The 13,727-nt window shown below is 43.0% G+C and overlaps 1 protein-coding gene and 1 pseudogene across 3 annotated transcripts in view; both read right to left on the reverse strand.

The window, feature by feature from the left end:
- Positions 1 to 6,803: 6,803 nt before the first annotated feature.
- Positions 6,804 to 13,727, reverse strand: part of Ascc1 (activating signal cointegrator 1 complex subunit 1) — a 98,865-nt gene continuing 91,941 nt past the window's right edge. For 2 of the 3 annotated variants that reach the window (XM_013025696.1, XM_013025697.1), the window contains exons 10-11: positions 8,672 to 8,823; positions 6,804 to 7,030 (exon numbers count right to left, since the gene is read on the reverse strand). In XM_013025696.1, coding sequence (XP_012881150.1) covers positions 8,707 to 8,823 — 117 coding nt within the window. In that variant the 3' untranslated portion in view covers positions 6,804 to 7,030; positions 8,672 to 8,706. Of the gene's footprint in view, positions 7,031 to 8,671; positions 8,824 to 13,727 lie in introns of those variants that run through there. The other variant, XR_001175418.1, reaches the window with a different exon arrangement.
- Positions 10,511 to 11,714, reverse strand: LOC105992629 (annotated as a pseudogene).

Raw genomic sequence — 13,727 nt, forward strand, 5'->3', positions numbered from 1 at the left:
TCAAAGCAGAAATGGGGTGAGGTTTCTATTACAAATAAATTGAAGAGGAAACAGATAACTTGACAGGAGAAAACATAATGAACTTTTGGGACCCAAGTCCTAGATTGTGTTTCTATAAAAGACTTGGCTGCTGCGATCTTAAAGAAAAAAAAATCAAAGGCAATGAAAAACATGATCTTAATCAGTAGGAAAAAAAAAAAAACACACAAGTGACAAGGCTCACAATTACTCTGAGTTTGGCCTGCCTGGGACCTTTGAATGCCTCAGTGGTTTGGGCTCCGGTCCCTTTGGGAAAACAGAAAACAATGGTTCTCTTCCGTATTTTCTTGTTTCCCGTGCTGTTGGATTTGGTGGTAGCAGCAAGAGGCCCTGGCCACTGATGTCTTCATTTCAATAGGTGGAGAGCCCTTCCCACTCCTGTCTGGGTGTCACAGTGGCAAAGTAGTGAACTGTTTGCTGCCATAGAGACTGCAGGGAAGGTGGGAGAACCTCACTTTCCATCTTCAGTGATGATGCCACCCATCTGATAAAATGTCTGTGAAACATGAGCAAAATGACTTAAGTGCTTGGGCATAGAGGGCATTAAAAGAAATGTCAGTTCTCCCCTCAGGCTGGAAAGAGAAAAGCTATGATCTCAAAGTTCTGAAGCTTTACCAAAATCTGCCATCTTTTCATACTATCTCAATTCTAATTTTCTAGCAACAGAGAGACAGATTCTAGATCAAAGTGCTTCATTTCCATAATCTTCAAGCCCCCTGATCTTCTAGAGTTTCCAAAGCTGCCATAATGGGTTTATAAAGGCACTGAAAAGATACTCATCAATAAGACCATAGCTGTCTTCAGACCTGTGAAGCATTTTCCACAATGGCGGGCAGCTCCTCCAGAGACCAGTTCTTCTTCAGTGCCCTCAAGCTGGGTCAATATTAGCCTTGTGCAGGAAACCAATCACCACAGCCCAGGACTGTTAGCTAAGCCAAAGGTAAAGCTATTTAGAGGGGAAAGCCTACATTTCAGAAGATGGGTCTAAGAATTGTAGAAAATGGCCAATAATGGGTACTATAAAGAAGAAGAAATTTTTTTATTATTTTTGAGAGCCTTTTTCAAACCATGAAGAGCTCCTCCAAACGGCTGCTGAGTGTATTTGTTATGTGTATTTATGAACTTTTATTTGCATTTAATATTTAGCAATACAAAATGGAGATTAATCTTAGTTTTTAATAAGGAACCCAAATCTAACTATAACTTAAAAGCACTTAACTCATGTCTACATGACTCAAGGACAAAAAGAAAATGTCCAAAAGATGTTTACTTGAGACCTGTACAGTGTAGGCAGATCTAGAAACAAAATTTCATGCCACTAAGTAGGAAACAGTGAAATTTAAAATGTATCTACAGCTGGTTGCACTGTAGTCATAACACTTGGGAGGCTGAGGCAGGAGGCAGGCTCACTTGAGCCCAGAAAGTTTGGGCAACATAGCAAGACTTCATATCAAATGAAACAAAGACACAAACAAAAAAGCAGAAGTGTCCAAAGGACTACTGTGTAGGCATGAAAAATGATGACGTTTTCTCCCTATTGGAACCATTGAGATCTACCTATTACTGATTGAGAAGAGCTTATTATTGAGGACTGTGTATCGGGGGCTGCGCAATGTAGGCCAGCAGAAGGGCAACTGTCTTAACAGGAGCAAGGCTCTAGGTATGATTGTTAGTACCGCCCCTCTCCCCAAAAAACTTGTGTTTTATTTTATTTGTTTATTTATGTTGGTCATGGGCAACTGGGCCTGGGCACTGCCCCTTAGCTCTTCATCCCAAGGCAACTTGCTCTACCACTTAAGCCACAGTGCCTCTTCTGGTTTTCTGGTGGTTAACTGGAGATAAGTGTCTCATGGACTTTCCTGCCAGGGCTGGCTTTGAACCTGTTCCTCAGATCTCAGCCTCCTGAGTAACTAGGATTATGGGCATGGGCCAACAGCACCTGGAAAAGTTTGTTTTGATTCCTGTGGAGAATCCTTGGTCACTTGGCCCTGTTGCTTTGGGCCGAGGGCTACACAGCAGATCATGGCAGGAGTAGCAGAAAATCAAGGAGCTGGGGCTCTAACATTTCCTTTAAAGAACCCTCCCCCTACCCCCCCCCAATGATTTAACTTCTTTCCATGAGAACACACCTCTCTTTACTACCTCCTAGTGGCACCACAGGCTGATGAGCAGATAGCAATGATAGTAATATGATAGCAATCATGTCTAATATGACTCCATTCAGAAACATAGCATAGTACAGCAGTTCTTAAACTGCCTTCATGAACCTCTCACACTAAAAAATGGAGCTCTGCAAAAAACCTTTATGTAAGGTAGGATGTACATTGATATTTAGTGTGCATTAAAATTAAGAATTTTTAAGATATGTAAAAATGTATGTTTCTCATAATAGTTTCATAAAAAGTAACTGTATTCTCCCAAAAATTAGTAGAAAAAAATTGGCAGTGTTTACTGCCAATTTACTTTTGTAGGGCTTGAACTCAAGGCCGGGGTGCTGTCCCTGTGCTCTTTTTCTCAAGGCTAACTCTCTACCACTTCGAGCTCCACTTCTGGTTTTTCAAACTTTAAGGGGACTTATTGTCCAGACTGGCTTCAGGCTGTGATCCTCAGATTTCAGCCTCTTGAGTGGCTAGGATCACAGGCCACCAGCACCCAGCCCAATTTACATGTTTACAACCTCTTCAATGTCTGGCTAAAAGGAAGAGAAGCAAGTTTTCATACCAGCTTCTTCACTATAGCAAGTAGACTTACTTGTTTGCTTGGGCTATCATAGCATATACCTCAGACTAAGTCACTACAATAGCTGAAATGTATTTTCTCTTAGTTCTAGCAGGCCAAGTTCACGATCAAAGTAGCAGTACATTTGGTCTCAGGTCTCAGGTCTACAGTCTCAGGCTGTAGTCCTTGGCTTGTAGATGGCTCTTCTCATGGTGTCCTCATGCAGTCCTTCCTCTGTGTCATTGTGTGCCCTAATTTTCTCTTCTTATAAGGACTCCACTCAGATTGGATTAGGGACTTCTCTAATGGCTTCATTTTAACTCAATCACCTCTTTAAAGTCCTCTCTCCAAATTTAGTCATATTGAGGTACTAGGGTTAGGATTCCAACTCAGGAATTTAGGAGGGCACATAATTCAGTCTATAACAGCAAGTATAAAATGGAAATAGCTCTTAAGAGCACAGTAAAGGAACTGAGGGCAAATGGAGTTCATGTCTGAAAACACATATACTTATCCTCCTAAAACACTTTAACAGAATTCTAAAACACCTAACACCGATACCAGTAACTATCAGCAATGTCACCATGTCACATTCTCATAGCTTCTGAAAGAGTAGAAAAGTCAAATACTACCTTAGTGTTTTAATTAAAATGGTTGGACCTCATGGATCCCTCCATGGATACCTCTCTGGGATCCTCTTCATAGTTCCTTATTTAGCAACATAGGGTTCTGTGAAATACCAGTAGTGACAACCTCCTGTCCCCAGGAATTCAGGGACACCAAGTGCCTCAAATCTTTTTTTGGTTGGTCATGGGGCTTGAACTCTGGGCTTGGGCACTGTCCCTGCGCTCTTCAGCTCAAGGCAAGCACTCTACCGCTTGAGCCACAGCACCAAATCTTAAATGGTTTAAAAACCATGTAAAAACTTAGGGGTGCCGGGCGCCGGTGGCTCATACCTGTAATCCTAGCTACTCAGGGGGCTGAGATCTGAGGATCATAGTTCAAAGTGAGCCCAGGCAGAAAAGTTTGTGAAACTCTTATCTCCAATAAACCACTAGAAAACCAGAAAGTGGAGCTGTGGCTCAATCAGTAGAGTGCTCACCTTGAGCTGAAGAGCACAGGGACAGTGCCCAAGCACAGAGTTCAAGCCCACGACCGACCAAAAAAAAAAAAAAAAAAACCACCATAGGGGTATCTTGCACACACCAACAAATGCACAGAATAGAAATGTTTATAGCTTGCTGAATTTTTACAAAGTAAACGTTTTTTGAGATGGGAGTCTCTGTTTCCTGGCTAGGCCAGGTAATCCTTGGTTTAAAAGATCCTCCTGCATCAACCTCCCACATAGCTGAGAAAGCTGGGAATATGGGCATATGCCACCATGCACAGAATAAAGGGAACTTTGTTCTGGTGGTGTTAGTGATGGAACTCAGGGCCTCACACTGCTAGGCAAGTGCTCTATCACCGAGCTATTAATACAATCTAACAATGGCCAGGTTCCTCAATCCTAGCAGCTACAGGCTCTGACATCACTCTCCTTTAGTATCAAGGTAAGAACTACATGAGAAGTGTTCTGTTGCCTCAATACATCTCTGGTGCCTTGAAGTTCCCTTTAGCTCCAGGTACAAGAGCATAGGGCAAAAGCAAACTGGGTTCAATTTTTTTACTCAGCAGATGCTGGATTCACTCATAATAATCATTTTAGTAGGGTATGGCTCTATACACTCCTGTAATTCTAGCACTTGGGAGGCTAAGGTAGGAAGATGGTGAGCTCAAGGCCAGGCTGGTCAACACAGCAGTTCAGGGCTACCCTAAGCTACATTGTGAGACCCTATCTCAAAATAAAACTAACATTTAGAATGGGCCTACCATGGGTAGAATTTATTTGGGGGTAACTTTCAGTACACCTACCTCCCACCCAAATCAAAATTATTTTCTACAAGAAGTTTCCTGTATAGCAATGCAAACTGTGTTGTGGTACAGTGATTTTCCTCACTTCCCCTCACAGGAAGTGAGGATGAAGGTAGCATGTCATAAGCAGGCTAGTTTAGTACAAGGAATGATTTGGGTACAGAATTGTGAAGTAGTAACATCAAGACCGATTAGAAACACAGTACAAAGCCTCTAACATTAACCCCATTTCAACTTGGTAAGAGATTTTTTTTTTTGGTGATGGGGTATGTGTGTATGAGGGTAGGGATGGAACTCAAGGCCTCAGGCTTACAAGTGCTTACCACTGAACTACACTTCCAGCCCCAGGACCTTTAATCTAAAAAAATTTACTTTAGATCATTATCAAAAGGTACTTCTTGGGCAGGGGGATAGACCTCTGTGGTCAAGTGCTTATCTCCTTTAAGGGAGACCCTGGATTTAGTCTCAACCACAAAAACAAAAACAAGAAAGGCATACTTTGTACTGTTTTTCCCACTGGTAAGTATTCATTATGCCCCCATCTGTAACATCAGTTGAAACTGTATTCTCTTTTCTTTTCTTTTAAAATCTGTCGGTTGTGGGGCTTGAACTCTGCACCTGAGCACTGTCCCTGAGCTTGTACCACTTTTAGCTGGAGCACTACTTCTAATGGTTAGTTGGAGATCCGGGCCTCACGGACTTTCTTGCCCGAGCAGGCTTTGAACCCTGGTCCTCAGATCTTAGCCTCCTAAGTAGGATTACAGGAGTGAGCCACTGGTACCTGGCTAAACTGTATTTTCTTCAGCATTACATTGTTCCTCAAATTTGCTTACATAGTTACAGAAAGAAAATTTGAAAGAGGATTTTTTTTTTTACAATTTAACTAATATCTACCAAATTTCAAAATCCTGGTAAACACAAAAATACACAAGTACAAGTCACAAAGCCTCTGCAAAACACTCATGAAAGTGGAAAAGGCAAGTGACTTACACAATCACCTTAAATATGCTTACACTCATAGGAAATCTCTAGATTCTAAATACCAGAATTTCCAGTTCTATTAAGAATTTAGGGGCTGGGAATGTGGCTTAGTGGTAGAGTGCTTGCCTAGCATGCATGAAACCCTGGGTTTGATTCCTCAGTAACACATAAACAGAAAAGGCCAGAAGTGGCACTTTGGCTCAAGTGGTAGAGTGCTAGCCTTGAGCAAAAGAAGTTCAGGGACAGTGCCCAGGTCCTGACTGGCAAAAAAAAAAAAAAAAAGAATGTAGTATATTATACATAATGTTACATTTTCTTTCTGTCCCTCCTTCTCCCTCTCCTTTTCTTTTTTACTTTTTCTTTCTCTCTCTCTCTTCCTTTCCTTCTTTCTTTCTTTTCCTTCCTTTTTTTGCCAGACCTAGGCCTTGAACTCAAGGCCTGGGCTCTGTCCCTGAGGCTCTCTGTGCTCAAGGTTAGCACTCTACCACTTAAGCCACAGCACTACAGCTGTTAGGAAGCCCTGGGGAAGGGAAGGGCAGGATAACATGGGGCACTGAACTATATGCTCCCATCACAACTCAGTGCATCCCATGAGCACTCTTCCCCACATACCATCTAACAACCTGAGGTGAGCTGAATCGCAAGTCAAAAGAGAACTGCCGCAGCACAAAGTGGAGGCCTTTGGGAGAAGACGGACACTGAGGTCTCCAGTGAATGACACACCTGTGCAGAAGCAATGGTGTTTTGTCTCTCCAAGCCCCACCCCCCACTCCTCCTTCCACATTCAAACTAGAAGTGTGTGGCAATAATAACAGGAAACATAGCTCCTTTTGAGATTCATTTATTCAGGAAAGATCTGTGTAGTCCCCCAGTCTTTGCCATGTAGCCATCCTAAGGGTTCAGGAGTAGACTTAAAGAACATACAAGAATGGAGAGAAGGGCTGGGAAGGTGGCTCAGTGGTAAAGAGCTTGCCTTGCATGCCTGAGGCCCTGGGTTCGATTCCTCAGCACCACATAAGCAAAAAGAAAAAAGCCGGAAGTTGTGCTGTGGCTCAACTAGTAGGACACTAGCCTTGAGCTGAAGAACTGAGGGACAGCGCCCAGGCCCAGAGTTCAGGCCCCATGACCAGACCCCAGACCCCCCCCCCAAAAAAAAAGAATGGAGAGAAGACTAAGAAATGAAGAAATGAGAAAAACCAAGGGGAAGACCAGGCAGAAGCATGGCACCACAGTAGAGCCCCTGGAGGACTGATGGCCGGAGGTCACAGCCAGGCTGAGAGCACCTCTCTGTCTGCCCAAGTGAGTGCTCTGGGCTGTGGACAGGCTTCAAGGGAATTTGGCACAGTCCCACTGCAGCCATCATGGTTCCTCTGCTGCTGCCCTGAGAAACAGAGAGAGAAGCGCTATAATACCACAACTCAGGGCATAGGAGGGTACAGGTGGGGGTGCAAAACATCAGCAAGTAGTTTAAGAAGAAAATGAACAGATCAAGCAAAGTAACTGTTCTGTTATTTTTTCTTTATTTACTGTCAGTCATGGGGCTTAAACTCAAGGTCTGAATATTCCCTGAGTTCTTTTTGCTAAAGGCTAGTGTTCTACAATTTTAAGCCACAGTGCCACTTCCACTTTTCTGGTGGCTAATTGGAGACAAAAGTCTCATGGAATTTATGCTGGGGCTGGCTTTGAACTGTGACCCTCAGATCTCAGCCTCCTGAGTAGCTAGGCATGAGCACCTGGCACCTGGCTTGTTAATGTTGTTAAGGATAAATTCTGTGTAGGAAAAGAACTGAAAACAGGATCTGAAAGACATGTCTGCACTACTGTGTTCATGGTAGCACAACAGTGAGAGGCAGAAGACACCTAAGTGTTCACCATGGATTAATGGATAAACCAAATGTAGTATATACACATAACAGAGTATTATTCATCTTTAAAAAGGAAGAAAATGGGGCTGGGAAAGTGGCTTTGTGGTAGAGTGCTTGCCTTGCATGCATGAGGCCCCTGGGTTTGATTCCTCAGCACCACATAAGCAGAACAAGCTAGAAGTGGCGCTGTGACTCAAGTGGTAGAGCACTAGCCTTGAGCTGAAGAGCCCAGGGACAGTGCCTAGGCCCAGAGTTCAAGCCCCATGACAGACAAATAAATAAACAAATAAAAAGGAAGGAAATCAGCAACTAATTTCCTCAATCCTGTAATCCTAGCTACTCAGGAGGCTGAGATCTGAGGATTGTGGTTCAAAGCCAACCCAGGCAAGTAAGTACCCTAAGACTCTTATCTCCAATTAACCACTCAAAAACTGGATATGGCACTGTAGCTCAAAGTGGTATAGAGTGCTAGCCTTCAGTGAAAAGAGCTCAGGGCCAGTGCCCTGCTCCTGAGTTCAAGCCCCATGTGTGACAAAAAAAAAAGGAAATCCTGTCACAAGTTGTTGTTGTGTAGGTGAGCTTTGATAACATTACACTAAGTGAAATAGGTCAGCCAAAAAGAGACAACTAGTGTGCTTCCAGTTTTGCAAAACACTCAGATTATTTGCAAAACACTCAGATTACTCACATGGACACAGTACACCTGCAGTTGTCAGGGGCTGCAAGGATTGGGGATGGGGAAGTTACTGCTAAAGTGCAGAGTTTCATGTTTTACAAGATAAAAAGGTTAATGGAGATGGATAGTGGTGATAACTGATATTGTTCATGTAGGTTTTTTTTATTGTAATGGTACTATACAGAGGTGTTCATGTGTTTAAAAACATCAAACTATGTACTTTAAAATAGGCAGTACAGTGCTAGCCTTGAGCTGAAGAGCTCAGGGACAGTGCTCAGGCCCAGAGTTCAAGCCCCATGACCAACAACAACAACAAAAAAAGACAATAAATTTCATGCTATGTGTAATAATTGAAGGGAAAAAAAAGAACAAGCCAAGGGCACCATGCATTGGACTACAGAGTGGTGCCTCTGGATGACCCTCAGGTGCATCCAAATTTCCCACAAAACACCTGTAGGCAAGTAAACCTCTTCTTCAATACCTTATGAGGATTTCCAGCACTTCTTAAGATCTGCCTCAGGAGAAGTCAATTTGTCCACAGGAGGCGTAGTTCCCAAAGCTGTCTACTGTGAACCTCTGAGAGATGTGAATGGAATTGAGCTTTAGGGAACCAAAGTAGAAGTTCTCAAACAACTAAAATGGAAGAAATAAAAGCCCTCGATGAGTATCTACTGAAAATAATGGGTGGAAATATTAAGCAATCTTGTAAAAACACCAAACCACAGCAATTGCAACAAACCTCTCATATTTTTTTTCCCTTCTCACTATTCATTCTGAATAATGATGCCGGAGAGGAAGGATGAGGGTGGAGTGAGAAAAGAACAGCCAGTTCTTCCCTCTGATTAACTCTAAAAAGTCTCCTTGACAAAATGCAATAGAGCAAAAGGTCTGGGAAGTCAAAATCAAAATGTATCTCAAATACAATCAAGAACTACCCAAATTCCTCTGACTTTGTTATTGACCATGACACAGTCATTAGGATCCTATTTTATTACAGTCAGGATAACACATTCCTTTACCTTGGTAAACAGTATTTAGTAGAAAGCAATTACTACCATAAATACAACATGAAGCTCAAGACCCATGAATGATTTGGACAATCCAGTGAAGGACACAAGCACTCAGATACACAAAACAACTTGAGAAGACTTCTACTCAAGTGCAAACAAATGTAAATGCCCTTCCCTGCACTCCTTCCCTTTATAAATGCTTTCAAGTGTGGGGCAGGAGGGAGGGAGGCCTGACCTTGTGATTAGCAGCACACTAACAAGGCAGAATCCAAAAGGACCTCAGAATTTATCCCAAGAATATGAAAGCATACCACTTGGATGTCAGAGTATAGGAAGCAGGAATTTCCCTTTCTTAAGAAAATTAGGCCAATTATCAGTGGCTCATGCTTATAATCTTAGCTACTCAGGAGGCTTAGCTCTGAGGATGGCAGTTTGAAGCCAGCCCAGGCATGGAAGTCTGAGACTCTTATCTCCAATTAACCACCAGAAAACCAGAAGTGGCACTGTGGCTCAAAGTGGTAGAGCACTAGTCTTGAGCAAAAGAGCTCAGGAATAGCACCCTGAACCCTAAGTTCAAGCCCCATGACTGACACCTCCTCCCCCCCCCAAAATCAAGAAAGCTCATTGCTCTTCCTTCTCCTTCTCCTTTTCCCACTCCCTCTCTCTCCACACAACTCAATAATGCTGGAGTGGAACTTAAGGGTGGGATCTTCACATACTGGCACCTGATTGTTTCTTCATTTATTTTTTATGCTGTACCCATGAACTTCTGCCCACTGAGTCTTTCCTCTTCTTACAATTAATGGCCTAGAAAAATGTTTGAGGTTCATTAAAGGCTAACTTTACGAAACCCAGTAAATATTGATTCTTCAATATGACATCAACTTGACCCCTAAGGTCTATTTGGAGGTTTTGTGTGGCACTGTCTTGTCTTTCAGAAAAGTGACTAGCTCCTACTGCATTGCTTTACACAATTTACTTCTCTTCCTGGCTTAAACAGCCTGTTCAAACCATATCCACTCTTTTCTGTAAAGAACTCAGTCTTAAATGGTTAGCAGCTAATCCTTCTGCTGAACATTAATTTGAAGTGAAGGCCACATCAATGAGCCTGGCAGATTTATAGCTTTGCAAACTGAAGCTTCCTAGGTACAGAAAAGACATAACCAAGATGAGATATTAAGCAGAGACAAAGCAAAGAGCAGGGAGAGCTCCTAACACTTTTGGCAAGTTACTGTTTTTAAATCCAAAATGTATTTATCGGGATAGTTTCCCACTCATCTTGGTTAGAAGTGCTTGTAATGCTGCTTCCTTCAGAAGGAACATCCTTCCATAAGCCTCGCTTTTCTTCCTGTAGGCTGGCGGAGGACAGCGGAGCAACCAACACAAAAATCTACTGTTTGTGCATGGCTAAAGACTGTGGTATAGCATCCTGGGCATTTCACATCCATGAAGCAGGAATTGGGGATCTGCACCAGGTGCTTCTTCTTGTGTTTCCTCTTCTCCTATTCAGGAGAGGGATGAGGGAGATCCTTTGTGAGAGGCACGTTCTTGGGAGGAGGTTGTCACCACCAGAAAGAGCAAGTTACTTTTTTTTTTGGGTCCGGTCGTGGGGCCTGAACTCTGGGCCTGGGTGCTGTCCCTCAGCTCTTCAGCTCAAGGCTAGCGCTCTACTACTTGAGCCATAGCACCACTTCCGGCTTTTTTTCTTTTTGCTTATGTGGTGCTGAGGAATCGAACCCAGGGCCTCATGCATGCAAGGCAAGCGCTCTACCACTGAGCCACCTTCCCAGCCCGCAAGTTACTTTTTAAAAGACTGGCAGCCTATGGGTTCTCTACCTTTTCTGTACATTCACATTTCTAAGCAATGGAGATACCACAGTGAGAAGCTGAAAGTGTCGTATCCATGACTCCACTATGCTTTATGCGGACCCCCAGATAGAATGCTTGGCCAGGGAAAGGATCTTACTTCATTCAGGTTGAAAGGAAATTGTAACTTAGTGATAATAATTAAGTTAGCTAGCTGGATATGATTTCTGAGCAGTAACTGGAAACATCAAGAGAAGACTAAAGCCAGGCGCTGGCGGCCCACACCTGTAAGCCTAGCTACTTAGGAGGCTGAAATATGAGAATCATGGTTCAAAGCCAACCTGGGTAGGAAAATCTGCCTGACTCATCTTCAGTTAATCACCAAAGTGGAAGAGGACTATGACTCAAGTGGCAGAGCACTATCCTTATGCAAAAGCACTCCATAGTGAGGAGCTGGAAGTATCCTTTGCCCAGGCCCTGAGTCCAAGTTCCTAGGACCAGGGGAGGGAGGGAGGGAGAGGGAGAGGGAAAAGAAGAGGGAGAGGGAGGAAGGGAGAGAGATGGAGGGAGAGAGAGAGAACCAAAAATAAATCTTCACTCTCCACACTAAGACCAGCACAGACAGCACTAGAGAAAGATTCCAAGGTATTATCTGGTACTCATGATGACTACACTCACCATGCCAACCTCATAGCAGATAAAGATCATAATGGGCAAAGATCCAATAAGACAATTAGTCAAAGTACCTTATAAACTGCAAACATGCTACCAGGAATTAAAATTTTCTAGTGATGTTTTAAAATACCCCTGCTCTCCACAATCTTTCACTCATTTTACCTTGGTGCAGCAATTTTCTTCCTACTTTCTGATTACATCAGATCAAGTGGCTTTTCTCCTGCAGACCTCCCGCATGCAGTGGTCATCTGATCATTTTCATTGCAACCTTTCCTATCTCTGTGCCCTTGTTCTCTGAGTGCTTGTGAAGACTGTGTAGCAGAGGATTTAGAAACCATTTTTCCATTATTTTATTGTATAGTCATTGTATTTTTAGTGTGAAGCCTTTCTGTTAGTTCTATTTCTAGTGACTTATTGGTCTAAACACTGTAGATAGGGGAGCTGTCTGCCTGCCCTAACAGTATCTTGCAGTTGGCATGTGATCATGTGGGCAAAATACTAACTGAAACTAATGCTGTAGATGTCTGAGTACATCTACATACCTGAAAAGAGAAAAAAGACAACATGTACTCGTATAGACTAGATTTAAAGATCTAATGCATAAGTTACCATCAAGCAATCCCAGATAGGACTTAACTGAAATAATATCTCTAACTAAGCTGGGATTAGAAGACATATCTCAATTCTAATTAGCTGTCAAGAAAGAAAATCAGCAATGGAAATTTCATGTATTCCTCCAAGTTTCTAGGTAGTTCTCACTTGTCAAAGCCTAGATTCCTCACTCAACTCTAGTTTCTGATGTGGAATATCACTGTGTGTTGATTTTACACATTTTCATGCAGAACACATAAGGCCCTGTCTCCCAGAGTGTGTATCTTAAGGAAAGAATGGTGGTGATATGGGTGTGTTCATCCTGTGAAAAGTCACTGAGTGCTTTATTCCATTAATATTTGCACTTTTCCATATATATGTTCTATTTTATCTAAATCCATGCATGGTGGCACGCCTAGAAATCTTGGCATGTGGGAGTCTGAAATATGACAGATTCCATATGGCAAGACTTTGTTTCAAAGGAAAAGGAAGGAAGGAAGGAAGGAAAGAAGGAAAACGGGAAGGAGGGAAGAAGGGAGGAAAGAAGGAAGGGAAGGAAGGGAAGGGAGGGAAGGGAGGGAGGAAAGGAAGGAGGGAGGGACTTCAGTGTGGCTCAAGTAGTACAGTACCACAAAGTCCTTTGTTGGAACCTCAGTACTGCCAAGAAAGAAAAACAAAATAGGAAGCAAAGGGGAGGTGTGCAACGAAGAGCAGGCACTCAATAAATGCAGCAAGAAGTAAACAATGGCTGCTAAAGGCTAGGTAGCTTGGAAAGCCAGCTGGAAGAGACCAGAACTGGGCTGGGCCTCAAGATAAGTATAGTTGGGGGTGGGGAACGTTGCAGGGGGAGGTGGGACAGAAATGCTCGTGGTGATCAGAGATATGCAGATAGTTTAGATGTTTTGTGGGATCCTGAAAAGAAACAGTAAAGAAATCACAAGAAAGGAGAAACAGATTAAGGGGAGTCCTGAAAGTCATGTTCACAAATGATGAGTTCATCCTAGCCGATGGGAAATCACTGGTGGCCTCAGAGCAGGTTGATGGAAAGCTTATTTTTGGGAGATTGGCCTAATGTAGTATACTGCACTGACTGGGGAAGGAAACAGAAAAAAGCAAGGAGGCCATGGCAGTAGCGCTGTCCTGAGGGAGTTGGTGCATGTCTCCACTAAAATAGCAGGGGGAAGGAAGGCAGGAGCAGATATGGAACACCAGGAGTAAACCACAGAGAAGACTCAGTAACTTTCTACATGAAAAGGAGGTATGGAAAACCAGAGTGACAGGGGACAGGAGGGTACCATAGAGCATTTCTGAGAGGGAAATAAAATTCAGGTCTCTTTATATACTAAGGTTATATCTCTAGCAGTGTATGTACCATGCCCATTTCCAATCAGATTTTTCTTTTTTTTCTCTCTCTTTTTTTGGGTCCAGTCGTGGGGCCTGAACTCTGGGCCTGGG

This window comes from Dipodomys ordii, unplaced genomic scaffold (genome assembly GCF_000151885.1).
Source record: "Dipodomys ordii isolate 6190 unplaced genomic scaffold, Dord_2.0 Scaffold86, whole genome shotgun sequence".
NCBI classification, from domain to species: Eukaryota; Metazoa; Chordata; class Mammalia; order Rodentia; family Heteromyidae; genus Dipodomys; species Dipodomys ordii.